The sequence below is a fragment of the Salvia miltiorrhiza genome, chromosome 1, assembly GCF_028751815.1.
Source record: "Salvia miltiorrhiza cultivar Shanhuang (shh) chromosome 1, IMPLAD_Smil_shh, whole genome shotgun sequence".
In the NCBI taxonomy this organism is placed as follows: Eukaryota; Viridiplantae; Streptophyta; class Magnoliopsida; order Lamiales; family Lamiaceae; genus Salvia; species Salvia miltiorrhiza.
Genome location: NC_080387.1, coordinates 63462559 through 63490426, shown reverse-complemented (window position 1 = coordinate 63490426; position 27868 = coordinate 63462559). Strand labels below are relative to the sequence as shown.

The 27868-nt window shown below is 40.3% G+C and overlaps 4 protein-coding genes across 8 annotated transcripts; 2 read left to right on the top strand and 2 right to left on the bottom strand.

Moving 5' to 3' along the window:
* The first annotated feature begins 5799 nt into the window (after positions 1-5799).
* Positions 5800-8399, top strand: LOC131003957 (uncharacterized). Of its 3 annotated transcripts, none has more exons than XM_057930539.1 (2): positions 5800-6651; positions 8265-8399. In XM_057930539.1, exon 1 carries the CDS (start codon positions 6011-6013, stop codon positions 6611-6613), a length of 603 nt encoding a protein of 200 aa, XP_057786522.1. In that variant the 5' UTR covers positions 5800-6010; the 3' UTR covers positions 6614-6651; positions 8265-8399. The 3 variants fall into 3 exon arrangements, with proteins under 3 accessions (XP_057786522.1, XP_057786517.1, XP_057786531.1); XM_057930534.1 differs by lacking the exon at positions 8265-8399 and adding an exon at positions 7367-7504 and having other exon boundaries at positions 5800-6768; XM_057930548.1 differs by lacking the exon at positions 8265-8399 and adding an exon at positions 7367-7493 and having other exon boundaries at positions 5801-6651.
* On the bottom strand, positions 7040-8468 carry LOC131011370 (uncharacterized). The gene is made up of 2 exons (XM_057939177.1): positions 7656-8468; positions 7040-7579 (listed from the first exon to the last, which is right to left on the bottom strand). The coding sequence occupies exons 1-2, from the start codon at positions 8466-8468 to the stop codon at positions 7040-7042; spliced, it is 1353 nt and encodes a 450-aa protein (XP_057795160.1).
* Positions 8469-16516: 8048 nt separating this feature from the next.
* LOC131003107 (uncharacterized) lies at positions 16517-22717 on the top strand. Of its 3 annotated transcripts, none has more exons than XM_057929594.1 (4): positions 16517-16737; positions 17012-17176; positions 17319-20121; positions 20356-22717. In XM_057929594.1, exons 3-4 carry the CDS (start codon positions 17374-17376, stop codon positions 22363-22365), a joined length of 4758 nt encoding a protein of 1585 aa, XP_057785577.1. In that variant the 5' UTR covers positions 16517-16737; positions 17012-17176; positions 17319-17373; the 3' UTR covers positions 22366-22717. The 3 variants fall into 3 exon arrangements, with proteins under 3 accessions (XP_057785577.1, XP_057785583.1, XP_057785570.1); XM_057929600.1 differs by having other exon boundaries at positions 16692-16828; XM_057929587.1 differs by lacking the exon at positions 16517-16737 and having other exon boundaries at positions 16853-17176.
* A 36-nt stretch (positions 22718-22753) lies between these two features.
* On the bottom strand, positions 22754-26061 carry LOC131003920 (leucine-rich repeat protein 1-like). Its single transcript, XM_057930493.1, has 6 exons — positions 25434-26061; positions 24411-24482; positions 24047-24190; positions 23660-23731; positions 23493-23564; positions 22754-23044 (listed from the first exon to the last, which is right to left on the bottom strand). The coding sequence occupies exons 1-6, from the start codon at positions 25652-25654 to the stop codon at positions 22972-22974; spliced, it is 654 nt and encodes a 217-aa protein (XP_057786476.1). The 5' UTR covers positions 25655-26061; the 3' UTR covers positions 22754-22971.
* Positions 26062-27868: the final 1807 nt, after the last annotated feature.

Sequence of the window (27868 nt, the reverse complement as noted above, 5' to 3'; positions counted from 1 at the left end):
TCCATTTGAAATTGATTTCAAATTAGAAACTCTCTTTTTTAATATAGTATAGATGTGTATAATTTAATATTTAAATTTTAATATACTAATTCATTAGGATTAACATCTATGTCGATTGATTTGAAAAGAAAAAAAAACAATTCTCTATTGATTAATATTCGAAATATTTTTCCCCACCTGCGTGCGGTGATGTTTTCCCACCGTTTGGGTGATGGTGAGGTCCCGCCTGCGTGCGGATTGCATAATTGATTATATTTAGATGCCTTTTGTAATTTCAAAAAAAAAAAATTCGAAATATTTTTTGGTCTTGTGCAGAGATAGACTTTTGGTAGACTAATTATGAAAATATATTATATCTGAATAATTATAATTTTTTTTATAACTTGGTACAAGCATGATTCATATTGTTGGTGTAGTTGAATTTTGTGAAACAAAAAATAGAACACCAACCATCATAATAAATTGGATAGAACATATTTTGACGTTTCAACAATGTGAAAACAAGGGTACAAAAACAAATCAGCAATCTACAAGAAGCAAAAGTGTATTCAAGTAGGCAAATCAACAATGTTTGGTGCAGTAATTGGGTTGATGATAGTGTAATTGAATATTTAGATGAATGAAAAAAACAATCTTTCAACTCCCTCTATTCTCAATCCAATCACACTTGGGTTTTGGGTTGGTAGGCCATGGCCATCATCGTTAAAAACTTAGGCGACGACACAGAGCTAACATATTACATTTTGGCACTTGCTATAATCTTCAAACTCCAAGTTGTTCATCTCGAAGAGAGCTTTCATCAACTTTACTTTCTTGTATGTCTTGGTTTCACCATCTGCACATTATATCTTACATGTTATATCCAACATATGAGAAGATGCAAGTGGGTGACTATTCGGCCTCTTCGATTTTTCAACATGAATAATTGAATTAGCACTCAACCGCTCCAACTACAACTTGGAGAAGGCCAACAATGTGCCCAAAAATCATAATAAACCAAACCAATCCAAGAATGAAGTACCCAACAACTAAACAAAGAAAATAAACTAAATCCCTTAAATTTTGGTCGGTTCGAACAGAGATCAGATCCCAAAACTGAATTGGGCCAAAAATAACTGTCCGGAATTCAATTTCGAGTCAATTTTATCCACCCCTCGATAAGTACATTAGTGCTACTCGCCGACCAAAATGACTCGAAGACCTTAGGGGGATTGTACAAGAGCGCGAGGCCAAGCCTCTCGGGGCAACACCCGAGCAGTCTTCCGCGTCAACTTCAATGATGTGCTCGACACATTCCTGTTATATATAATAAGAGCATCCACGACCCTTGTATCTTAGTGATGAGGAGTAAATCCTACATCAGCCTACCAAATCCCATCTCTCAATATAAATATTTAAAGTTTAAAGTTAAAAAGAATTTCAGGATGCCAAAAAGGGAGTAAGATGATTTAAGAAGTATTCCCTTGCCACGGTGAAAGGGTCAAGACCGGGTCACACAAACTTGCCACGGTGGAATCCCTGCCATCGTGGAGCATGAGCTTTCACAAAATGGGGTTTTCTCTCTCTGTCATAATGGAGCCTCTCTTGCTACGATTGGAGCTACATTATTAGACCCTACTTGCCACGGTGGAATGATGAAGAAGGTAATTCTCAACCAGGATCTTAGTCCTGGCCAAGGTAATTTTTAATCAGGATCGTGTTCCTGGCCAAGGTAATTCTCAATCAAGATCTTGGTCCTGGCTAGGGCTGAGCAAAATCGAACCGAATCGAACAAACCAAACCGGGCGGTTTGGTTCGATTTTTGTAGCGAAAACGGTGCGGTTTGGTTTGAAAATTTTCGTGGTTCGGTCGAGAAGACCTACGTCCACCTAAACTAGAAAGCTTACACGAGACAAGATTTACATGGTTCGGTCGAGAAGACCTACGTCCACGGGGGTTTTGGGGGTTTTTCACTATAATCGAGAGAGTATTACATTTTACAAGAGATGAATGAATAATGAGATGATCCTCCTCTAACCCACTACTAAGTCTCTATTTATAAGCATGTAAATAAGCCCTAGGGCCTCAAGCCCATTTACTAAGATAATTGGGCTTAAGCCCCCTTAATACATTGACCTTGGTCTGAATCGCCTATGCTTGCTTGACTACGCCCGAAGCTCTATTATTTCTTTTATTATCCCAAATCTTCAATTAAACCTGCACTGGTTAGCTTAATAATAATAATAATACTAATCATAAGCATAAATAGAAATGTTCCCATTATATAGTGCACAGCGCTGGTGCATATTTCAGTCCTCATCAGCTACTCCCCCCTGGTCTGGTTGAACCGGGTATTCTTCGTGTTCAGCCAGTCAAGTATTGTTAAAGCCAGCGCTGTGCTGTTTTCCTTAATCCCTGCAAATTATGAAGACATAAGAGTTTTAATACTGTAAGAAAGCAAAGATAAGCATTTTCCCCTTGACTTTGGAATTGTAGTTCCAAGTTAGATTTCCTTCTTGTTTGTTGAATGTTGACAAAGATAAATAATTTCCATTTCTTTGGGCGCATAAGAAGACCGACGCTGAGAATACCCCATATTGAATATTTTGCATAGATAAGCAATATAAATGTTTTGTGTTGGATGAATCAGAAGACCGCTGCAAGAATACCCGAATAACATAGGGAGACCCATGTCGAAGTTGAGAAATATGATACTCTGATCATGTGAGAGAAACCCGTCATAAATATTTGTCAAGTCTGAACAATATACCCTGTTGTTGAGCGCGTAAAAAATCCAGCGCATGAGAAAACCAATAGACAATCCGTGCATAGGAACATCAGCGCATGAGAAGCCCGACGGATGACAATAGCACGCCAAAAGGCGGCTTATTTCTCGCTGAGCAGCAATTAAAATAGATCAAAGCAGCCCATAGAGCAGAGGCGCAAAACAGTGTAGCCCGTAGAGTAGAGCAGAGAAATACCCGGTCAGAGCAGAGAAATGCCTATCAGATCAGAGAAATGCCTTTTCAGAACGGAGAAATGCCCCTCAGAGCAGCCCGGTCAGAGCAGAGAAATGCCCTTTCAGAGCAGAGAAATGCCCCTCAGAGCAGCCCGGTCAGAGCGGAGAAATGCCCTTTCAGAGCAGAGAAATGTCCCTCAGAGCAGCCCGGTCAGAGCAGAGAAATGTCCCTCAGAGCAGCCCGGTCAGAGCAGAGAAATGCCCTTTCAGAGCAGAGAAATGTCCCTCAGAGCAGCCCGGTCAGAGCAGAGAAATGCCCTTTCAGAGCAGAGAAATGTCCCTCAGAGCAGCCCGGTCAGAGCAGAGAAATGTCCCTCAGAGCAGCCCGGTCAGAGCAGAGAAATGCCCTTTCAGAGCAGAGAAATGTCCCTCAGAGCAGCCCGGTCAGAGCAGAGAAATGCCCTTTCAGAGCAGAGAAATGTCCCTCAGAGCAGCCCGATCAGAGCAGAGAAATGTCCCTCAGAGCAGCCCGGTCAGAGCAGAGAAATGCCCTTTCAGAGCAGAGAAATGTCCCTCAGAGCAGCCCGGTCAGAGCAGAGAAATGCCCTTTCAGAGCAGAGAAATGTCCCTCAGAGCAGCCCGGTCAGAGCAGAGAAATGCCCTTTCAGAGTAGAGAAATATACCTCAGAGCAGCCCGGTCAGGGTAGAGAAATGCCCTTTCAGAGCAGAGAAATGCGGCAGAGTATTGAAATCCCGACAGAGGATTGAAATCCCGGCAGGGCATTGAAATCCCGGCAGATGATTGAAATCCCGGCAGGGCATTGAAATCCCGGCAGAGGATTGAAATCCCGACAGAGCATTGAAATCCCGGCAGAGGATTGAAATCCCGGCAGAGCATTGGAATCACGGACGGCGGCAGAGCATTGAGGTCACGGACGGCGGCAGAGCATTGAGGTCACGGACGGCGGCAGAGCATTGGGATCACGGACGGCGGCAGAGCATTGAGGTCACGGACGGCGGCAGAGCATTGGGATCACGGACGGCGGCAGAGCATTGGGATCACGGACGGCGGCAGAGCATTGGGATCACGGACGGTGGCAGAGCATTGGGATCACTGCAGAGCAGTGAAATCACGGTAGGGCAGTGAAATCACGGCAGAGCAGTGAAATCACGGTAGAGCAGTGAAATCACGGCAGAGCAGTGAAATCATGGCAGAGCATTCCTCAGTTGCTTCCCTCCTTTGTATGCATTCCTTTGCTGCTTCCCATCCAAGCTTTGAGCACTCTGCGCGGAGCATGGAAGACCCGAGGGGTGCAACCAACTTTCGCGGCTTACGATTAAATAGTAACCCTCTGCGCGGAGCATGGAGGACCCGGGGGGTGCAACCAACTTTCGCGGCTTACGATTAAATAGTAACCCTCTGCGCGGAGCATGGAGGACCCGGGGGGTGCAACCAACTTTCGCGGCTTACGATTAAATAGTAACCCTCTGCGTGGAGCATGGAGGACCCGGGGGGTGCAACCAACTTTCGCGGCTTACGATTAAATAGTAACCCTCTGCGCGGAGCATGGAGGACCCGGGGGGTGCAACCAACTTTCGCGGCTTACGATTAAATAGTAACCCTCTGCGCGAAGCATGGAGGACCCGGAGGGTGCAACCAACTTTCGCGGCTTACGATTAAATAGTAACCCTCTGCGCGGAGCATGGAGGACCCGGGGGGTGCAACCAACTTTCGCGGCTTACGATTAAATAGTAACCCTCTGCGCGAAGCATGGAGGACCCGGAGGGTGCAACCAACTTTCGCGGCTTACGATTAAATAGTAACCCTCTGCGCGGAGCATGGAGGACCCGGGGGGTGCAACCAACTTTCGCGGCTTACGATTAAATAGTAACCCTCTGCGTGGAGCATGGAGGACCCGGGGGGTGCAACCAACTTTCGCGGCTTACGATTAAATAGTAACCCTCTGCGTGGAGCATGGAGGACCCGGGGGGTGCAACCAACTTTCGCGGCTTACGATTAAATAGTAACCCTCTGTGCGGAGCATGGAGGACCCGGGGGGTGCAACCAACTTTCGCGGCTTACGATTAAATAGTAACCCTCTGCGCGAAGCATGGAGGACCCGGGGGGTGCAACCAACTTTCGCGGCTTACGAGCGCTTCCCTCCCTCTGCGCGGAGCATGGAAGGCCTGGGTGGCACAACCAACTTTCGCGGCTTACGAGCGCTTCCCTCCCTCTGCGCGGAGCATGGAAGGCCCGGGTGGCACAACCAACTTTCGTGGCTTACGATAGCATCCCTCTGCTTTTCCCTTGACTTGCTTTAAAAGCAATTTTGAATTTGTAAATTGGGGACTACGGGTATACACCCTACTCCCCCCTCTGGTGACATGTGCAATGCCCTGCATGAACATGTTAAGTGTGTGTGTGTTTGGTGCTCATGCTTGTGATGATTGTGAGAGAGTTAGCATAATTACAGCTCCCAAGTAACATAATTCAAGTTGCAGTTCAAGCCCTAGCACATATGCAGAAGGTGTGCAGCTTCGTGTACTTAGTCAATTCATAATCCAGCCCTAGGCACATAGAAGGTGTGCAGCTTCCAAGACATAATTACTATTGCATAAATCCCAGCACAGATCATATAAGTCATGGTTTTGCCCAAGTAAAGAAATACTCCCTCCGTCCACGAAATGAGTACCCGTATTTCCTTTTTCGTCCGTCCACGAAATGAGTACCCATTTCCTTTCCTTTTTTAGAAAGTGGACCCCACATAATTAATACCCTTAATATTGCTCTTTATTTATCATAGCTACCATTGTAGGTCCCACCTTAATTACAATTACTTAACCGACCTCAACTACAAAAATTAATCAACTACTCCTAATTACAACTAAGTTAAAAACCATTTCAGCTCTATTTAGTTTTGTCCGCTGAATTAAGAAACTCACCCAAATTCGAGTTTCTCTTTCTGAAGAACACAAACCCTAGCCGCCTCAAATCCAACTCCTTCGATACAGAGCCTACCTCAGATCTACTCTCTTCCATGGACAATTTCGGTGTTGGTGGCGTCGCCGGTGATGGGATTCGAGTTCCAGACGAATCTAACACGGTGGTGCCCCAAACTCCGACTTTCGTCCTTAATGGCTTCGCCGACGATGGGACTCGACTTCAGCCAATCGAATCTGACACGGTGGTGCCCGAAACTCCGAGTTTCGTCCTTGGTTGCTTTGTCGATGATGGGATTCGAGTTCAGGCAGTCGAATCTGAGACGGTGGTGCCCGAAACTCCGAGTTTCGTTCTTGATGGCTTCGCCGATGATGGGATTCGAGTTCAGGCAGTCGAATCTGAGACGGTGGTGCCCGAAACTCCGAGTTTCGTTCTTGATGGCTTCACCGATGATGGGATTCGAGTTCAGGCAGTCGAATCTGAGACGGTGGTGCCCGAAACTCCGAGTTTCGTTCTTGATGGCTTCGCCGATGATGGGATTCGAGTTCAGGCAGTCGAATCTGAGACGGTGGTGCCCGAAACTCCGAGTTTCGTTCTTGATGGCTTCGCCGGTGATGGGATTTGAGTTCCAATCGAATCTGCCAGTGTGGAGCCTGAAACTCCACCATCTTTACTTGATGGTTGGGCCGTTGACTGGTCCTATGATAGAAAAATACGGTACCTTAAATTGCTAGACGTCTGGTGTCCTGGAGTCTTAGCCCTCTACACTCAGGTTAAGAAATTTTATTTTATGCCCTGTGATTGTCTGATGAGATTTATGTTGGTGGATTGTCTTGCCCTGTGATGAACGATGCATGCATTTTTTTCTGAGGGTTGTTATTGATATGAGGTAAGCTGTCTTAATATGCCCTGTGATGTCTTTTGATGCATTTTCTGTGGGTTTGTTATTGAAATGAGATAAGCTGCCTTAATATGCCCTGTGATGTCTTTTGATGCATTTTTCTGAGGGGTGTCATTGAAATGAGATAAGTTGCCATTCACTAATTACAAGAAGTGTTTACATTCTAAACAACAGATACAAAATGACCATTTTGTTGCTTATGATGTAAACATGACCTTACCAAAAAGTGGAGAATACTAACTCCATCCTATTTAGCTAGCTAGTAACCAAATGAACTTACCAGATGGTTTATGTTGTAGAGTGTACCATCATTGTTTTCAGGCTGCATTAGATACTCCAAGCAATCCCTTACAAGTCTTTCCTCAACAGAAATGTTTTGAGGAAGAGTGCCACGCATTATCAATCCCCCTTTGTTCATGTGTGGAATTCTGTAATTGTTTCCTCCCCTCACCATCATAATCTCCTTGTAGCAGCATTGTAGGGTCAGAAAAACGTTGTTTAATTTCTCTGCTGACAGTTCTTCAAATGAGCTGCTGACATTCCTTAATAAATCATCTACACCATTTGCATGCTTGTCATCTTGCAGTGATTGTATGGCTCTGAAAAATCCAAGATCGTTCACATTTGAGTCGGGAGAATTGGGTGGTTGGCATACCAGTTTCATACTGAATCCATCTTCATTTGCAGCTGCTTTGAAATCCTCATCATTTGGATCAATATGAGGTTTTGCATTATCTTGTTGAATGATGATGTGTTTGCTTGCACAGGGAGGCCATTTAGCTTTAATGGCAGGTATAATCTGGAGTATAAATTGAATAAACTAAGTGATGACATAAATCTTGTCTGATAGTAGTTCATAAACAGAAAATTACTACCTGATTGATGATACAGTCCTTTATGACTGATTTTGTGATAGCTTGAATTGGTTTAGTCTCCAATGTGCCCTTTAATCTGTTCTTTGAATTTCTTTTTGCTGGCTCCTTTGTAGTGAATGGAAATATTCCAATTTTTCCATCGAATATGAGCTCCCCATCACTTGAATATAGTGGTCTGGTCACAGCGCACATGAACATCACTTTAGTGATGAATCTTTTCGACTTACATGATCTGTAGGGATCTTCTTCATCTGGAAGAAGATAGTACCTATCTGAGCACTTTGTGATATAAAACCATTTTTCGTCTATGTGAATTGTGTTGTGCATTCCTGTAAAATCCAGCTTTCCATTTGATATATCTGGACTCAAATGACTCAAACTCCAACGTAGCCTGGCAAGCTTGTTCACCTCAGTAAGTGTTGGCTTTATTGCACTTGTGTGTGCCCTTATCTGCCTGTCCTTTATCCAGTTGCCAACTTGGCTTTTGCTAACACTAAGATGTACTGCCATCTTTCTTATTGTAGACCTTTGAAGCACAGAAAGGTTTCTAACTTTTTCTACATCAAGTTTCATTCTATCCTTGTGTTGATTACCTTGTTTTCTTGGCAGCAATATGACAGGGTTTCCAGAGACTAGCTGCTGCTCTGCAACTTTCCAGATCTTGTAGACTGATTTTCGGGTGATACCAAAAGATGTAGAAGCCTCTTTTTGAGCTCCATGATTCAGCTTTCCGTTGCAGCTTTTTTGAAGGAGAAATTGAGCGACTTTATTACGCTCTAGTGTTGATAGATTTCCCTTTCTCTGTTCAGCCATTGTAGCTTCTCTTGCATTTATGTTCTTTAGAGTGAGGGAAGCTTAGAATGCAGACTGCATTTATCCTTTAAATGATTGTATTTATGGTGTGTTAAGTGAGGGAAATTTGAATTACTAGTTGAAAAATTCCCTCCACTATTTTGGTCATGTCTGTAAATGTGAATCAGTTTAAGTGATGTTAATTTTAGTTATTCGTGCCTTCAATTTAATTCCAATCAAATTTAGCTTTTGATCCACGTCAGATTAGTTTAATTAGTTGTCCTTTCAGTTTCTTAATTTAAATGCTTTATTTAATTAAATTTAAGTGCTTTATTTAATTAAACATTAAAGATAACATTAAAAGTGGGACCCTTATTCCACTAACACCACATTCAATACATTTCTTAAAACCCGTGCCGTCCACAAATGGGTACTCATTTCGTGGACGGAGGGAGTAGAATATTTCCCAAATCCCTATCATACTTACATGTTCCCATAAAAATACCCTAAGATCATAACGTTGCATAGTGATAAAACATAATACTCCCCAATCATGCTCACATGCTTCCACGAGACAAAGTTCAGCGAAGTACCTGAATTACCACTTACAAGTGGATTAGCTTTTCGTGTTATGATGATTACCATACTTGTTCAAGTTTTTTCCCAAAGCTGTTTATCATGTGCTGTAAGAACTCTTGAACGAAAATATTAGTAAAATATGAGAGCCCTCTGAGACAGGGCTGCAAAGAGAATTCGAACACTAGATTATATAATCCATTGCCACAACTTGATTCCCATATTCGTATACCGATGAATTCATTCAAATTTCAAATCCCATCAAAGATCATGTAAATCATGCCCAAGTGATAAAATATCACATATCCCAATCATGCTCCTCCCATTGATAGAATTCAGCGAAATACCTGAATTACCACTTACTAGTGGGTTATCCTGTTTTACATTATGGTATTTACCATAATTGTTCAAATCATTCCCCAAATTTGTTTATCATGTGCTACAAAAATTCTTAAGCACATATATATTAGTAAAATATGAGAGCCCTTAGAGATAGGGCTGTAAATCAATTAACAAGTAAAGAAGTGTACGCTTTGCTTTTCCCAAGCAACAGTGCCGCCCTAAACATTTATTCCATCGAATAAAAGTTGTGAGAATCCCCAAAAATGACACATAAATTAGAATATTTGTATCCCAATGGCTGAAATTCACAATCCTGAAATCACGATTCTCAAAGAGAAAATATAATGGATAAACAATAATTATTTGTCAGTGCATATGATATGAAACCACGAATTCAATAATGTCTTTAACCCAAAACCCATGTCACGATTAGTCTCTTTTTTGTGAGTGTGTTCAGCAGCCCTGTCTTGATGCTATAACATTCCCCAAAAGTTGAGCTTAGGACCCGAGCAAGTAACTAGCGGAGCTGTCATTTGTCCCCTTTTGTCAAGAGCTCCCATGAATAAACCATATTTGGCTCAGCTAGGCAATCGTAGTGCTTTCAACAACGAGCAAGTGTTGAAATATCCGTCTTGGTGGACCTGAACTCACAATGCGACAGGGCTAAGTTAGTGCAACAAAATTATCGAATCAATCCCCAAAATCAGAGCAAAAATCATAGCTAAATCACGTCCCAAAAACTATATTGGCATCCTAGCAACACCAAGCTGACAAACAAAGTAAAATCATGACAATAACAAGTTCAAAATCCCAAGCACCAGCACAGGGCAAATGATGAATTTAAAAAAGTCAATTGCTACATGATCAAAGTATAACACATTTTGTCAAACCCATCATATTTGACATCTCGGTGCCCATACACCTGTACATATATGCAGATATAATCCTTGCGCAAACACCACAGAAAAAACATCAAGGTTGATATGTAAACTGCAAATTCAGATCTCAAGAGCAGTAATGTAAATAAACATAATCCCACAGAAGATTAAGTATAAAGAAGACTTTCCAGAAATGCGTTTCGTTCCATGTTTTACCCTCATATTACTCAATTCAAACCAGCCATCAAATATTAAACTAACATTGATCAAAATGGCAGTTGAAAACCATTAAAGCCCCATTCTGATTTGGGGCTTTCCCCCATTTTTCCAAATCATCAACAATCATGTACTAAATATCGAACAGAGATTTCGCGAAGCTGAATTGAATTAGAGATAAACACTCGCAAATTCAAAGTAGGCATATGCAAATTTGACCAACGATATACCCACCACGTGGGAACATTCGAACTCAATCTTGACAAACAACGCTGATTCATCAGCTCAAGCTAAATGAAGACTTTTCCACAAATGCATTTTACAACATGTCAATCGACAACAATAGCAGTAGAAGGCAAGCTATTGATTCAACAGAAAATCAATCAAAGCGAAAATAGATGAGAAACTTAGCTTCGCAGTGTTCGTTCCTGATCCGAATCTTTGCCAAATTGCACGGCGTCACTGAATAGCTGATTGAGCATCCTTGGTCGGCGGTGAGCCGCTTGAGCGGGAAGGAAGCTGGACCCTAACCTGTGTCGGAGGCCAGGTCGACCATTTGCCGGTTTGAGAAGAGAAAAATGACGAGTTGCGTCATCTTCGGCCGAACACGATCTCGGCGGAACTGGTGAGGAACGGAACGACTAGATCTGAGAAATAGAAGCAGCAACAGTGCGCGGCGGCGGCGACGTTTCCAGGCAGAGCCTCACCGGCCTTGAAGCGCAGACATTGCCAAAGATCCAGGATGGTCGGCGGTAAAATCAGAGGTGGAGAATGTTGATCTGTGATTTTGGATCGGAGAAATGCTTTTATTTTCTGGATAAAGCCCGGCGACAGGGAGGAACTCGATCCAGATCTATGAAAAAGAACAGAGGCAGAAGGCTGGCTTTGGATCAGAAAGGCTGGAGCAGCCATCATTTTTGCTAGAAGCTGGAATAATAAAAACGGATTCCCCTCGTCGGAATCTGGGAGCTCTCCCTCCGAACCCCCCTCGATCCTCCTTTGTTTCTTTCGATGAACAGTAACCCAAATTCCCCATTTCCCCAAATTTTTTATGAACAGTAATCATCTCAATGAACAGTACCCGAAAAAAATGATGAACATTGATGAACAGTGTCGATGAACAGTACCGAACAGTGACTGGAAAAACAATGAATCTCACGCCTTAGCTCGATTTTCCCACAGACGGCGCCAGTTGGTGAAATGAGAAACCAACACCTAAACTAGAAAGCTTACACGAGATAAGATTTACGTGGTTCGGTCGAGAAGACCTACGTCCACGGGGGTTTTGGAGGGTTTTTCACTATAATCGAGAGAGTATTACATTTTACAAGAGATGAATGAATAATGAGATGATCCTCCTCTAATCCACTACTAAGTCTCTATTTATAAGCATGTAAATAAGCCCTAGGGCCTCAAGCCCATTTACTAAGATAATTGGGCTTAAGCCCCCTTAATACATTGACCTTGGTCTGAATCGCCTATGCTTGCTTGACTACGCCCGAAGCTCTATTATTTCTTTTATTATTCCAAATCTTCAATTAAACCTGCACTGGTTAGCTTAATAATAATAATAATACTAATCATAAGCATAAATAGAAATGTTCCCATTATATAGTGCACAGCGTTGGTGCATATTTCAGTCCTCATCAGAAAATTGTCCTTATAAATAGAGGAATCGTCACTTTGTAATGTAAGCTATCTTAATCCGCAAAATCAATACAAGTAAAATTCTCTCTAGTCTGTTGTATGTTATTCAGGTCTCAGTTCAAATTCCTTCTCATTTCTATCAATTATTTTCTGATTATTTTGATGTGTTGAGAACTCGCTCATCACTTAGGTTGGTGCTTAAATGGTAGTCCACACCTAAGCACCAACCCTCTACAGGCTACAGCCCTTGTGTCTTAGGTTGATGCTTAAATCTTTATTTCCACAAAATCCTCAATTCTACACTTCTATTTTAAAATTTCAAATTTTTATTAAAATTAAAATTCAACATTACAATAATTAAATTAAAATATAAAATTTTAAAATTAAAAATATTACAATAATTAAAAATTAGGTAAAAAAATTAAAAGAACTAAAAAATAGAATTTTAAAATTTAACGCTTCAAAAAAAATTTTAAATTAAAAAAAATGAAAAGAAAGCCCAAACCCCCAACCCCCACTTTTTCTCTTTTTCCCTTCCCACGGTCCCACCATTTCCTCCAATTTTCTCTCTTTTTTTCTCTTTCCTCCCTATTCCCCCTCATTTCTCTTCTTCTTTCCATTTTGCAACTTTTTGGTTTTTTTTTAATTTATTTACAGCGCGTGTAGCGCACGAAAATTGAAAATCTCGCCCATCGACTCGTTGCGCCGTAGAGACCCGACGTCGACACAGGGCGTGTCTCCAGTGCAGGCAAGGCGATGACAACACGGATCGAATCGGGGCGAAGGACGCGCGTTGTAGATGCTCTAATATACTATATAGTTTTGCGTTGGAAAATAGAAAATACAATAATAAATAAATACAAGTAGCGGTACAGAAGAATCGAGGCTAGTGTTAGACACTATCTCCATAATACAAATTACCTCGCTATATGTACTACAAATGTCACCAAGATACTACGGTCCGGTGAACTTGAGGTGTTGTACACTAACAGACTCAACGTTCAAGCGAGTTACTTGATATTTGAGACTAAACACATCCCTAAGACTCGAATTGTATGAAAAATACGAAAGTAGACTCGAATACGTTCGATTCGATATGGTGAATGTGTTTTTCTGACCAGTGGGTGTCTCCTATTTATAACCAAAAGGTGATTGCTCACGAAGGTGTGCGAGGTGGTTCAGCCACCCTGAATCCAAACAGTTGCTTGCTGTTGAACTCTGGACAAGTGCGAGCGATTGAACTGTGGGTTAGGGCCCGTATAGTTGGACAACTCTGGGTCAGGGCGGGTGCGTGCGATTGGACCACGAGAATAGTGCACAACACCATCCAAGTTCGAGTTCAGGCATGTGCACGTCGCACTTGTCGCAATGAACTCTTTAAAGATGCACTTTGCACTTCGCACGTGCGCATTATCGCGAGAAGCATTGAGGAGCCAAAAGTTTTAGCTAAATGACTCGTGAAGATGACTCAGTGGCTCAACATCGGCTCGCTCCCAGACATGGTGTGGTTCAGTGCGTATGTGGACATGTGACGTGGCAAAGGACAGACACGCTAGCGGCAGTTGGTGTACAAGTGGCACGTGCCCTGACCCAAAGTCTAGAGAAACACCCGTTCGGACCCAACTGCACGCACATGTCACAAGTTCAACCGCATGCACCTTTTTGGATTCTGGGCGATTGAACCACCTCGCACACTTTCGCGAGCAACCACCTTCTGTATTCGAGTCTACTTTCATATAATTAGAGTTTTAGGGATGTGTTCAGTCTCGAATATCAAGTAATTCGCAAGAACGTTCATCTGCAATTGATTTCGTTCATCATCTTCAACATGAAGAATTAATGCTTGTGTTATTGAACAAGGAATAGATAAAGAAGACAACCTTGTCTTTCTCCTCCTCATTCGACGACTCACAACGACTGATTTTTTTAATGACATTTTTAAATTTCTTCGCCTAACATTAAAAACTGGATGTTTAAAGAGTTTGATTTCATCCGCAACAAGGTAAATAAATCTATCATCTATATATAACATAAATTTTGTTGAATAACAGCAAATCTCAGCATTGTTTAATAGCAGCATAATTTCTCCCACAGAGTGATGAATCAACTAAAATGAATGATTTCATTCATCTCTATCGCTATCACTCATTTCAAGTATAACAGGTTCAGAGCATTGAATCTCAAGCATGTAAAATCTACAACTGTTTTTTTTTTTTTTAACATTGGGAAAATGTGATCAACTGTGTGTACTGTGTGAATTTGCATCACAAACAGTGATTTTCTGCGCACATTGAGATCTAATGATGTTTCACATTGAAAAAATTGCAGACTTTAAGAGAGAGAGATACATACCAGAAATTGTGGCGTGAAGAAGAAGTTTGATTTGTGAGAAGAGAAAAGAATTGGATAAGACGAGAAAAATTGATGACAAAAGTTAGTTTTTTTTTTGCTGTTCATTGAAACAGTTAAGCTGAGCCGGCGGTTATGCTGACGTGTGGCAGCTGCTCAATAGATTCACTTAATTTGCACTTTAAGCCCATATACTGTTTTAATATTGCATATCTGCCTCTGTGTTTGCTCACACAAAATTTGTGCCCTCATTATGGATTAAATAAGTCAAATTTGCTTACTAATTTTTTAAATTCATTTGACACACACACACACAATAGGTTAAATTTAGAACCAGTTGGACGATGGTAGAAGGTATTTTGCAATATAATAATGCTATTTTTTAAGGGAAATTTTGTATTAGTATAGATGTACATCTTTTTAAGAATAGTAATATATGTACATTTTAGTTAATTCTGTTCAGTTGCCTCTTATGATTAGTTTATTATCATATATAATTACTGGAAAATTATAATTACAGTATCAACAGGTTTTATAATTATATTTATACCCATACCCTCATATGTGGAAATCCCTTTTCCATTCTTGATATGCTAATCATTATTTGCCATTTAAGTCGTGTAAAGAATAAATATTTTTGCAAATTAATTAAATCCCATTACCTTTTGATTACAAATTTATTGCATGCGACTTCTCTAATACTACATTGCACGTCATATAGATATTATTGTATATTTCCATTCATATGCGTATTTTCCAACATACCCCATAAATTATCATACAAAAGCTATTATTATTATTTGGCTTCAGCGGCAACACTATTATCTTGTGATTAAATTAAATCGTAAGGACTAAATAGATCGTTAATCACTTAATTATCCTTAAATTTAATCATGCATGGAGGCCATTGTTATATATGAATTTCTATAATCCTACTATATCATAAAATTTAGTATTCCATTTCAGAAATTCCAAGCACATTTCTATTAATTCAAAAATCATTTTGATAATTTGTTACATGCACTGATTGGGCAGGAAATCGTATCCAAAGACATAAAGTACACATATGCTCTTCAATCTTACATTTTAGTACTTCATTACCACATAAGTTTGTGACAATTTTTAATGTAATAATGCATTTCACAATTACAATAAATGATTTATGCAGCCACATTGTGGCTACCCACAAATTAGTATAATAAAAAAAATCTTGATTTATTTAATTTATTTTTTTTAAATAAAAATAAGATTTAATTATTTTATTATATTTTCTACATTGTACTATTTTTCTTAAAAAAATTGCATTTTTATTATTAATTTTTTTAATAAAAATAAAAAAATTATCAAAAAATTACAAAAATAACTACAATGTAGATAATATAATAAAATAACTAAATTTTATTTTTATTTTAAAAAATAAGCTAAATAAATTAAATTATTTTATATTTAAGTAAATTGTGAGTGGCCAAGATTTATTGGGTGACCACAATAAATCTATGCAGCCACATTGTGACCACCCACACACTAGTATAATAAGAAAAATCTTGATTTATTTAATTTATTTAAAAAAAAATGATTTAGTTATTTTACTATATTCTCTACATTGTACTTATTTTTTTTTACATTTTTTTAAATTTATTTTTTAATAAAAATAAAAAAGATACCAAAAAATAATTACAAAGTTTTACCAATTCTCGAAAAAAAAAACACAAAAAAATGAAAAATACAAACAAACAGAGGATCTGATTCATATATTCTTACAAGGATCTTGTCTCCTTGAAATCAAGATCACAATAATGGTAGAACATGTATATAAATCCATTTGGCCAGGTGAATAAACTAATTAAATTAAAACTGCGATAAACTAAACAAGAATTATAATTACAATGTCAGAAAAAAAATCGAAATATTAAATTGCAAAAAATGTTCCATTAATCTGTAAAGTGGTTGTGGCCCTATGTTGTGCTTCCAACCACGACAGATATGGAAAAGAAAGTCAGAATAAAGCCCTTAATCCAAGAAAGTAATGATGATCATCATTCCTAAACCAGCAATTAAACAATGATTAATTTGCTTAATTACAGTGGACGCAGCCTCACGGCACTTATGCTGAGCCCTCAAACCACAGCTGTCAGATTATATTTGTAAATCAGATAATTACATAATCTCACCACTTTATACTTCAATCCAATGTATCAGATTTAGCAACATAAAAAATTGACTCTTTCATTGATTGATCTTTACTACAAGAGGAGATTTTGATTTAGTCTCTGCTTTGAGAGGTGAAGTTGGAATTCAACATTCTTCGTTTTAATCTATTTTCGTATACCAGAAGTTACTACTCATGTCCTTACATTTGTGAAATGATTTGAGGTTTTTCTTCTTTTTCTTTAATGTTCCTTTTTGAAAAACGCACACACTAGTAAGCCATTTGAATAAGTGAAAGGGAAAGTAGACAGAAAGAGAGAGATTTCAACTTTCCCTTTTTCAAATTCTCCTTTTTTCTGCTTGTGGGCTCTCTTTTTTCTCAATGTGATTTGATGCCTTTGTGTACAGATAGACAGACTCTTGGATCAGTAGCTGTTGCTGAGGCAAAAAAGAACAGAGAGTGATTGTAAAGCAAAGAAAAAAAATTCAAGATTTAGCTTAGATTGATCTGTTATCCAAGTTGGTATTGATAACCACTTTGAGCTTTCTGGGAATTCTTGTTTTGGTTTTCAGGTACTGTCTGATTCTTTAAGTTCTTTAAATTATCATTCTATAGCTCTTCAATTTAAGTTCTTGATCGATGCGACTGTTGTTTTTGTTATTTATGGTGATTTGATTTGATCTGATGACGGGATGTTATTGGGGTTTTTGGCAGATTTAGCTCGAAATACACTTTCCTTTTCCTTTTTTTGGGTGAAAGTAGAAGAAAAATGGGTGTTGAATTGTTGGAGATTGGGGTTAAAGTGAGGAAAGGTGTGATATTTACAATCAGAGGATGTTTTAGAACAGTTTGCAGTCATCCATTTCTTGTGGGCATGCTGTGTTTCTTGATATTTCTGTACAGATCATCTCCTTTTATTTTTCACTTATTGGTGTCTACATCTCCCATACTTGTATGCACTGCTGTTTTGCTTGGAACCCTTTTAAGTTTTGGGCAACCAAATATACCCGAAATCGAATTCGAAGAGAAGATAGAGGCTGCATCGATTAAGAGTGGAGTTTTGGGTGATGCTACTGTTGTTGAGGAGAATGAGAACCATTTTGTTGATAGATTTGATGAGAATAGTTGGCGGGATGAAGCAGGAAAGTCGGCTCAAGTTCGTAGAGAGGAGGATCTGGATGATACTGCCCCGTTGATTAAGGAGAGATCGAGGGGAAGTGAGGCGAGTGGTGGTGAGGAAAGGGGAGGGAAGAGAGAGTTAGATGAGCTGAGGTACAAGGAGAAAGGTGAGTGGATTGAAGAAAGGCTTAACAATGGGGATGCAAAGGTAAATGGTGAAGTTGAATCAGATGATGAGAAATCAGAAGCAGATTCTTTTGATTCCGAGAAGGTGAATGTGGATTCTCTGGATTCGCCTCCCCTCTCCCCGTGGGCACGAGTCGAGGAGCGGGAGGAGGAGGAGAAGGAGCGAGATGAGGATGAGGAGGAGAGCTTGGATTCTGGGTCTGATTGTGCTGAGAGTTCCTCTCCGGATGCCTCGATGGCTGACATAATGCCAATGCTTGATGAGCTCCATCCGTTGCTGGATGAGGAGGGCGGCCCTCAGAATGCTCGTCTCTCTCGTGGTAGCTCAGATGTGGCATCAGAGAAGTCACTAAAATCGAGTCACCAGTCGGATGATGAGTCTGAAAATCATGAGCACTTGGAAGCTAATGATGATGAAAATGAAGACGGAGAAGACGAAGAAGAGGATGCACACGGGGACAAGGACGAGGAGACGAAGTCCGCCATTACATGGACGGAGCAGGACCAGAAGAATCTCATGGATCTCGGAAGCTCTGAGATCGAGAGAAACCAACGTTTGGAGAATCTGATTATGAGGAGGAGAGCAAGGAAGAGCACAAACTCAAGCTTGTTTGCAGAGAGGAACTTGATAGACTTGGAGAGTACTGATCTCCCTTTCAACATTGCTCCTATTTCAACTAGACGACAGAATCCATTCGATCTCCCTCAAGATTCTTATGATGATTCAGGACTGCCTCCCATTCCTGGTTCAGCTCCTTCTGTTATGCTACAGAGGCGGAACCCTTTCGACATTCCTTACGACTCAAGTGAGGAGAAGCCTGACCTTAAGGGAGATGTGTTTCAAGAGGAGTTCACGTCCCAACCCAGGGAGCCGTTTTTCCGGAGACACGAGAGCTTCAATGTCGGACCTTCGATGTTTGCACCTAAGAGGCAAGATGTCAAGATGAGGCCTTACTTTGTTCCAGAGAGAACAATCTCCGAAGAGTCGAGCAGTTCTCTGTTTCAGAGACAGTCGAGTGGACTTAGTGACTCAAAGGTGAGCTCCATTCCTGAAACTGAATCATTTACTTCAGTTGAAGATATGGAGGACAAGAAGCTTCCAGAAACAGACAGTCTGCCAGAGAGAGAGGTTGTTGAACAAGCAAGAGACATCGCTGAGGAGGGTCCCTCTCGTGATCCAGAGCTGATTAGCCGAGAGGAGGAAGACACCGGGGAAATGATCTCCAAGATGGAGAGTGTTTCCGAGCATATTGGACATGGAAGTCAATCTTCAGGAGACGAAGATTATCTAGAGTTAGCCCAAGTCGAGAAGAGGGATGATCAAGTTGGAGAATCCCAAAACGTGGAAGCTCAGGGTTTTGGTCATGGTTCGACCTTGGGAGCTGTTGAGTCGAGATACAGTAGAGATTCGAGCTCCTCGTCACTTTCAGAAGTGAGTGAGAGGGTCTTCATTGATACAGAAGGCGAAGGGCTATCAATGGTAGAGGGAAGCAGAGATTTCGAAGAACCAAGCATCTCGAGCCAAACTTCTTTAGGAAGTAGTGATCTGAATATCACAAGTGCATTGGCAATCGACATAACACAACGGGCTCCTGTCTACGACTCTAGCCCCCGAGGACTCGGTAAGAATGCACCATCCTCCTCCTCCGTTCCTTGTGATGTGCTTCCGGTTGGGGGAGAATCCTCCTCCTCCGTTCCTTGTGATGTGCTTCCGGTTGGGGGAGAATCTGAACGGAATCCCCGGGAAATCGAGACAGACATTACTCGTAACATCGAGATGTTGCCTGATTCTTCAATGTCCCAATCAATAGCAGCTGAGTCTAGGCCAGCTGATGTCGTTGATATAAGAGATCAGGAAAATATGAGCAGTGATTTGAGTCGAAATACTCTATCGAGATCTCACGGTGAGGCTTCGATGGAGGAACATCTCGTGGAGAAACATGAATCGGATGAAGTCTCCGTCTCCGCTGATGATAAGAATATTCATGGCCTAATTGAAGTCAGTGAGACACAACTTGAAGGTCTACCACGAACGGCAGAACGTTCAAATTCCATAGATGAGACTGTCGAACCACCATCGGATTCCGATGGTGATAATGAACATGAAGCTGATGAAAAGTTAATCTCTATGCTCCCATCTGAGGGAAACACATCTCTCTTTTATGAGAGTGCAATACAAGAGCCAGATTTCAACTATCTCAATGAAGTGCAAGTAAGTTATACTGTATCTTTTGTTTTCTCAAAAATTCCTTTCTTAGTTATATGTGTTATCTGTTTGAGCTGAGATGTGGAGAATTATAACATGCATATATTCTAAAGAGTATCTTCCATGCGACGTGTCCTGTTTAAGGTGTTGATCATCGTTTAAATTTTTTGCAAGCATGTGATGTATTAACATCCTCAGATCTAGAAATAAGCCAACGATCTCTTGGATAACAAAATGCAGGCATCGAGCACCCAAGTTGAGTCATTTTTGGATGATCAATTTACACATGATTTGAACGTGCCTGAGGTCCAAGAACTTGATGGCTACGCCAACTCTCCATCAAGTGCTATCGAGACAAATAGTTATCGTTTTGATGTGCAGACAGTGGTTGAAGAAGCAGATGAGATCAAGGAAATCGATGAAGGGCTTCTGTGTGAGTTGGATAACGTTGGGGACTTTAGCATCGGACAGCTGGGATCTGGCACGAATGAGTTTGAAAAGCGCGTAGATTCTGTTGGAGAAGAAAGTTTGTCTTCAACGCATCATGTGATTCGCTCGGTTGGAGTCAGCGAAATGGAACAATTTCTGCTTCCAGAGGAATCGAGGGAGAATATTGATGTGTATGCACAGGAAGCTGCAGAACATGTTTCAGAGATACAAACATATCAAACAAGTAGAGCTGAAAATCTCGAGGTCTCAGAGGTCATCGAAAAGGACCCTGATTCTCCACATCAGGAAACATCCGACGAGGAAACACTGTCCACAGAAAATGAATTCATGCCCGGAGATTCGTTTGTGAATCACAATCATGAAGATGCTGTTTCTGGGATACCTGAAATGGAAGTGCAATCTGTCGATGTTGCCACGAAGGGTGAATTGGCATCTGTGGAAACTGAAGTCATGGTGGAAGTTGCTGAGGTCTCCTGTCAAGGTCAACTTGATACAGATACCACTTTCGGGATGCCTGAAATCGAAGCTAGTTCCATCGAAGATATTGATTTAGCCTTCAAGCAAACCAGTTCTGAAGAGATTGAAAAGCACGTTGTTTTGGATCCACCCCAAGCCGAGCTTCAGAATCATGAAGTTATTGTTTCTGCAGTACCCGAATCTGACGTTGATGCTGCTCCCACAGTTGCTGAGGTACCCAGTTCTGATATGATTGAAACTGAATCTAGTACAGTGGAAGATATTGAGCTGGCAGCACTTAAGCAAATGAGTTCCGAGGCAAGTGAGAATCCTCGAGTTTTGGAGCCCGTTGATGCGGATACACCTCTGATTCCTGAACTTGAAGATACTAAAGCTGAAGAAGATATTGATCTTGCTTCCACGAAAATCAGTTCTGTGGAGATTGAGAAGCACGTCGTTCTAGAACCACCCCAAGCTGAGGATACTGATTGTGGAACACCTGAGCAGGAAGTCCTATTGGCAGAAGATGTTCCCAAGCATACTGAAGTCGCCGTGGCAAGTGCTGATGTATCCAGTCAAGATCAAGCCCATACTCTTGAATTTACTGAAATCGAAGCTAGTACAGTTGAAGAAATTGATCTGGCATTTGAGCACATCATTTCCAAGGCAATTGAGAAGCCGGTTGATTTTAAGCCAGTGGATACGGAATCTACTTCCGGGATGCCTGAAATTGAGGCTAGTTCAGTCGAAGCTATTCATCAGGCGTTCCAGCATATCGGTACCAACGAGATCAAGGATCGTGATGTTGGGGAAACCATAACCGAGGATGCTGAGGATACAGCACCACACAGTGATATGAGTGAGCCAGTATCTACTAATAAGGCATCACTTCTTGAAGTTGGACCAAGTGATGGTGCTGAGGCGAATGGTAACCAAACAGCTATAGTTGATCATGCTCTGCCTGTTGTTGAATCTAGAGAAACGCAAGGAGCGTCTTCTGAACTGCACATTGTTGAGGCCGTTCCTTTGGAGGGTGCAGTTTCGGATGGTGAAACGAGAGAACAGCTGAAGCTGAAGTCGGATGATGAATCAGGCCAAGTCAAGGCTGACGATAAGGTAGGACCCTCTGAAGAGAAGTCTAGCCTTAGCAGTGCCTTTGAGGGTGAAAGGCCCAACCACGACGACGAAGCAGTTGAAGACTTGCATTCTCCATCTTCTGGTAAAGGAAAAGGTAAGCTCTCCAGAAGCTCGAGTTCCTGTTCCAGCTCTAGCTCCGACTCGAGTTCCAGTGATTCCGATAGAGAAGATGGGGGAAAAGAAAGTGTGTCGGGTACTTCTCCGTGAGTTTGATCGTATATGATTTTCGTGCTCGATACAAGTGGGGTTCTTTCATTCTGCTAGCAAGATGGTTTCTTCAAGAATGAGTTATTTATTTGATTTCTTGAAGTTTTTGCGGTTTGGCGAAGTTTTTCTTTTTGGCCTTATTTTTTCAAATTTAGCGTTTCTTTTGAGGGCAGTTTTGAGTTGAAACTTTGTCTTGAACTATCCTAATTATGGGATGTGCTGTAATATATGTGCAGACTGGTGATTATCTGAGGGGAAAGGGTTCGTTTTTTGTGATTAAATCTGTACAGTGTGTGCTGTTTGATCGAGTTAGAGGAGGTTAACCGTCTTGAGTGATTAAATGTGTTTTCTATTCGGCTTTGTACCTTTCTATATATCTCCAAGTGAGTAGAGTAAGGAAAAAATACATGATAAATTATAGTTCCAATTACAGATATTCATGAATTACCACGGTTTATTGCCGTCACCTACAACGGAAAATATAAACAAGCTTACAAGACTAGGCATCTTACCAAAACACACTCCAACTTATACATATATTTTTAAGAAGGAAAAAGCACCATCCAGGATATGTTACTGCAAACTTCTGTGTCTCGTATCAGTTGATTAAGAGCAGTTTGTGTCATAACTTGCAAGTCCCTGCAGCTCCGGACCTTCGAGTCGGGGGTTGTTCTCGAAGCTGCAAAATACATAGAGAAGTAACCAAACCTTCAGAACCAGTTTGCAGACAAAGAAAGGGAGAACAACCATACGAACAAAAATTCTCCTCCTTTTGATCTCCTAGACTGACATTTTACTAAGCCTATAAGATCATTTTCAAATCTTATAGCTTAATGAGATTCTAAATGTATAGAATATTGAAGCCATGTATCCATAATTCCAGACTCACATTAGATGTAAATATAAAGGAGGGTCTAACGGCAGTTAGAAGCTGTGATGATAATGTAAAAGAAGAAGATAAGGTGTATTGATATCATGCAAGGCAGGACAGAAGGGGACGACACCAGATCGAGATATATTCAGCAAAGAAGTTCAAATGAACTAAAATAATTAAACAGCAATAGATAAAACAAATAAAAAGAGTTGAAATTGATATCCAAACAATGTCCAAGACTCAAACAACTTACTTGTTCAAAGGGATGTGCTCAAATGGACCACTGGACGGTATTGTACCACACAAATTGTTATTGGAGACATCACTACAAAACCAAATGAAAATATTAGCAATACTCTCACACATATAGCTAGAAACATACTAAAAGAACTAAGTACTAGTCAAATCAGTAGCACTTACACAACTTTCAAGGTAGATATACCAGCAAGTGTCCTTGGGATTGGTCCATGTAGCTGATTATCATTAAGACGTCTGGGAGAGAATGAAAAGGTTATATTGTAATGAAGTGGTAACTCGTTCAAAATTTTACAAGGACTTTGCATCACGTTCGGGGAAAAGAGGTAATACTTTAATGTGAGAAAATGTTAGCTTTAATCGAAAAAAAGTGTTTAAATAATCTCACAAATACATGAACCATCAACATCAATCTCAAATTGAATAATGAAAAATACATTAATGAGCACAGCAGTCTTTTGGCTGTGTGATGGTAAACAAAATAAACCATCACAGTCAATCTCAAAATGAAAAATGTATATATAACTGATAAGAAAGTGAAGTAAGGCTTACAGAAAGACGAGGGATTTCAGATTTCCCAGTGATGGAGGAATTTTCCCTGAGATATTATTGTTGTATAGATCCAGACTTATTAAGCTCTTCAAGTTACCCAGCTCAGCAGGAATTTCTCCTTGGATGTTATTTTTGTACAGTTCCCTAGATGAAAAGGTCAGTAGTTATTAGGCTACAGTAACAGGGACAGTAGGCTGCAAAGCAAATCTAAAGACATTTTCATAAACATGGTTGTCATGAAAGAAGGAAATACAACATAACCATGGATTATGGGCATGCATCTTTATGCAGAATTAAGTAATAAAAGAAAAAAGCATATCTGCGACTTGGAAATAAAGTGTGAGAGTTACATGATGATACTCACAGATACTGGAGATATTCAAGTTTCCCAAGCTCAGGCACAAGATGGCCAGACAAATTCGAGTTGCCAAGATCCCTATCCAAGTGATAACCAAGTGTAAGTTTATTCCACAATCATCAGAATGCATTCGAAGAGAGTTCCAAATATTATATAAGAGAGGAAGGTTAAAACTAAAAACACAAACAAAAAGATAACAATATGCCACTGTCATTCAATTTCTGTACCATGTAAATGGAATGAAGGATTTAGCTCAATTCAGACACTAATTCATCACAGTAACTCCAAAACACTTCTTTGAATAATTTGGTAGTCCTATGTGAATTTTTGTCCATAATTATGATTCCTCAGATTATTAACTCCAAATCCATTGTGTAAGTCTTAATAGTTTCAATAAGAACATAATCCAATGAATAATATCAGTTAGAACAGTGTCTATAATCATGGCGATCTCCTAGCTTCCAGAGGCAACCTCTCTTCAACACACCATTAACCCAACCACAACTTCAATCAGAGGAGGTACAAAACATAGTCCCTAAATCTACGACACAATAAACACCTCAACCTGTGTTCTACCTCAAGCTCTTCACACCGAATACTATGAAAAACATGAGAGTTTTGTTTGCCAGTCATTAGAAACATACAATCAAATAAAATATCATCGTATTCAATCAAAAGAATTAGTATTCCCTGAGAAACATTTTTAGACAAGTTTAGAAAATCTTGTAACCATAAATCACACAAATTTCTCATGCCCTAAAACAAGATAAACTTCATCAAGATAGCGTTCTTCGATAACCACCCCAAAATTCAAAATTCAGCAACTAAACCAGAAGTAAAGCATAAATTACAGCAAAAAGGCAACAGACTTCTCCATGTTTCACTAAATCAAGAGCCAAACAGCACCGAGAAACAAAGAACACAGACTACTAATCCACCAAACAGGTAACAGAACAAGGTGAAAATAATGAACAGAAAGAGGAACGATTGAAGGAAAAAATAGAGGCATTTCATCAAACAGATACATACACGCGAGTGACGCGGTTGTCCTGGTTGCAGGTGATGTGGAACCAGGTGCAGGGGTTCACAAGGTTCGGATCCCAGCTCTGGAGCACGTTGTCAGGGTCGGTCAAGCTCCGACGAAGCGCGTGGAGCGCGTCCCCCTCCGAATTGCCGCGAGCTTGCGGCAGAAGCAGCGACGAGGACACCATAGCTAGGGCCCAAACCACCAGTAAATCTCTCCCCGCCATAGCTCTCGCCGTCGGTTTGAACTACGCTCTGTTTCTTTCAATAGTAGATTTCTAGCTCAATCTTCTGTTATTCTCCCCTCCTCCTTTGCAGTTCAATTTTGGGGGATTCTCTCTCTTGCTCTCTGAAGACTTGGTAGTCTGCTGAGTGATTGACTGATTGATTGATGTAAGAGAAGGAAATTGTTAGTGGAGAATCGGTTTTGGGAATGGTAGAAAACAAGAAAAACAAAAATTGCGAAAAATATCAATTCCGCATTTCTTTTTGTTATAGAGTGGCATAGTGCTGTAGTTTATTTTAATTTTTTCCTTTTACGGACATCATTAAATAAATGGTCATTTGCAGGTAACTTCACCAATTTTCAATATTTTTTTTTTTTGTAAATTCTTTTGAATTCATATAAATGAATGAAACAATAGGGCCGAATGGCCCTATTCAACATACAACATCAACTTTTGTCCACCATTTGAAAAAACATAAATTTTAGCCATTTTTTGTATGTCATGACTATTCTACCCTTCTCTCTCTTTCCTCTCTCTTTCTCATCTCCCTCTCTCTCTCTCCAGCGGCTGCGCTATCTCCTCTCTCCTTCTCATCTCCCTCTCTCTTTCTCCAGCGGCTACGCGGCAGCGGCGCCGAGCAGAAGTCACCGGAGCAGATCTGATCGCAGCGGTGGTGCCAAGCAGATCTGATCGCAGCGAAGTCAGCGGCAGAATTCGTCGGAGTAGAGGATGAGGCGGCGGCGATGGAGGAGATCCGATCCTCTGAAACGCGTGGAGGAGGGATTGGTCAGGTGGTGGATGATGAGGCGGCGGCGGTGGCAGATCTGATCTGATCTGATCTGTGCTGATCTGATCTGTGCTGCACGTAGTGCCATAAGTGCCATAAGTGCACACTTCCCCCTAGGGTTTATATGTTCCATTTAGGGTTTAGATGTTCCATTTAGGGTTTAAATGATGTTGTTGTTTCTGTATTTGTGCTGCACGTATGGCACTTATGGCACTATTAGTGCCATAAGTGCCCAAATGACCATTTTACTTAGTTTTATTTTAAATTTTCGTTGGCACTTATGGCACTAATAGTGCCATAAGTGCCAAAATGACTATTTTACTTGGTTTTATTTTGGATTTCCGATGGCACTTATGGCACTATTAGTGCCATAAGTGCCTAACCCGACCCGGCACGCGACCCGCGTGCCTGATCCTACCCAGTCCGCCTCATTAAGGGCAAAAACGTCAAAATCAATAAAAATGGCCAAAATTTGTGTTTTTTCAATGTGTGGCCATAAATTGTGTTTTATGCTTCATTTTGGCTACTTCAAAATTTTACTCTAAATGAATTTGGTGCCCTTCTAACCTTTTCCACTTATATAGAACTACTACTTTTAGAAGAAGAAAAAAAAGTGCCACCTTGATCATCGATCGATTCGACCAAATTAATAGTTTCGACTTATTCAATAATATCAATTTGAACAAAAAAATACTCCCTCCGTCCCAATAAAAGTGGCCACTTTCTTTTGGGCACGGAGATTAAGAAGGGGATTGTTATGTTTTAATTGAATGTGACCCACCAAAATTAGTGAGTAATTTTTAGAAAGTGGCCTACAATTGTTGACCAAATTAGTGAGTAATTGTTGACTTAATTAAAATAAACTTTTGCCATTTTTAGAAAGTAGCCACTTTTAATGGGACACCCAAAAAAGAAATGTGGCCACTTTTATTGGGACGAAGGAAGTAATTTGTAGGAAAATTCAAACAAATCATAAATTCATGCATTTCATTTACAAAAATCATTTTTCTTTTAATTCGAAGTATATTGTTATTACTTCGTCACTATAGCAACTAAACATTTATGAGGTGTATTAAGGTGGTCAACTGAACATCTATAAATTATTCTAATGTTTTCGTTTGAACGTCGGATCAGATTATTCTAAATTCCACTAAGTACACTAATAATAATAATAATAACCATCTCTAAAAGTTTCATAATCATAATGATTTGATGGTAATGGTGTGTGCCGTGTGCGAGAGTAGTTAACGTAGTGGATTAGATAAAATGTTTGATTAGGAAGACCTAAGCCTTTGCCCTTTTTCTAAGTCAAATTCCACTATTAATAATAGTGGTTGGTCATTAATAATTGTATGACGTGGCTTAAGGTTCCTCATCCCAATGCTCTCTGCTCCATCACATCAACATTTTTGGTTTCCTTTTTTTAT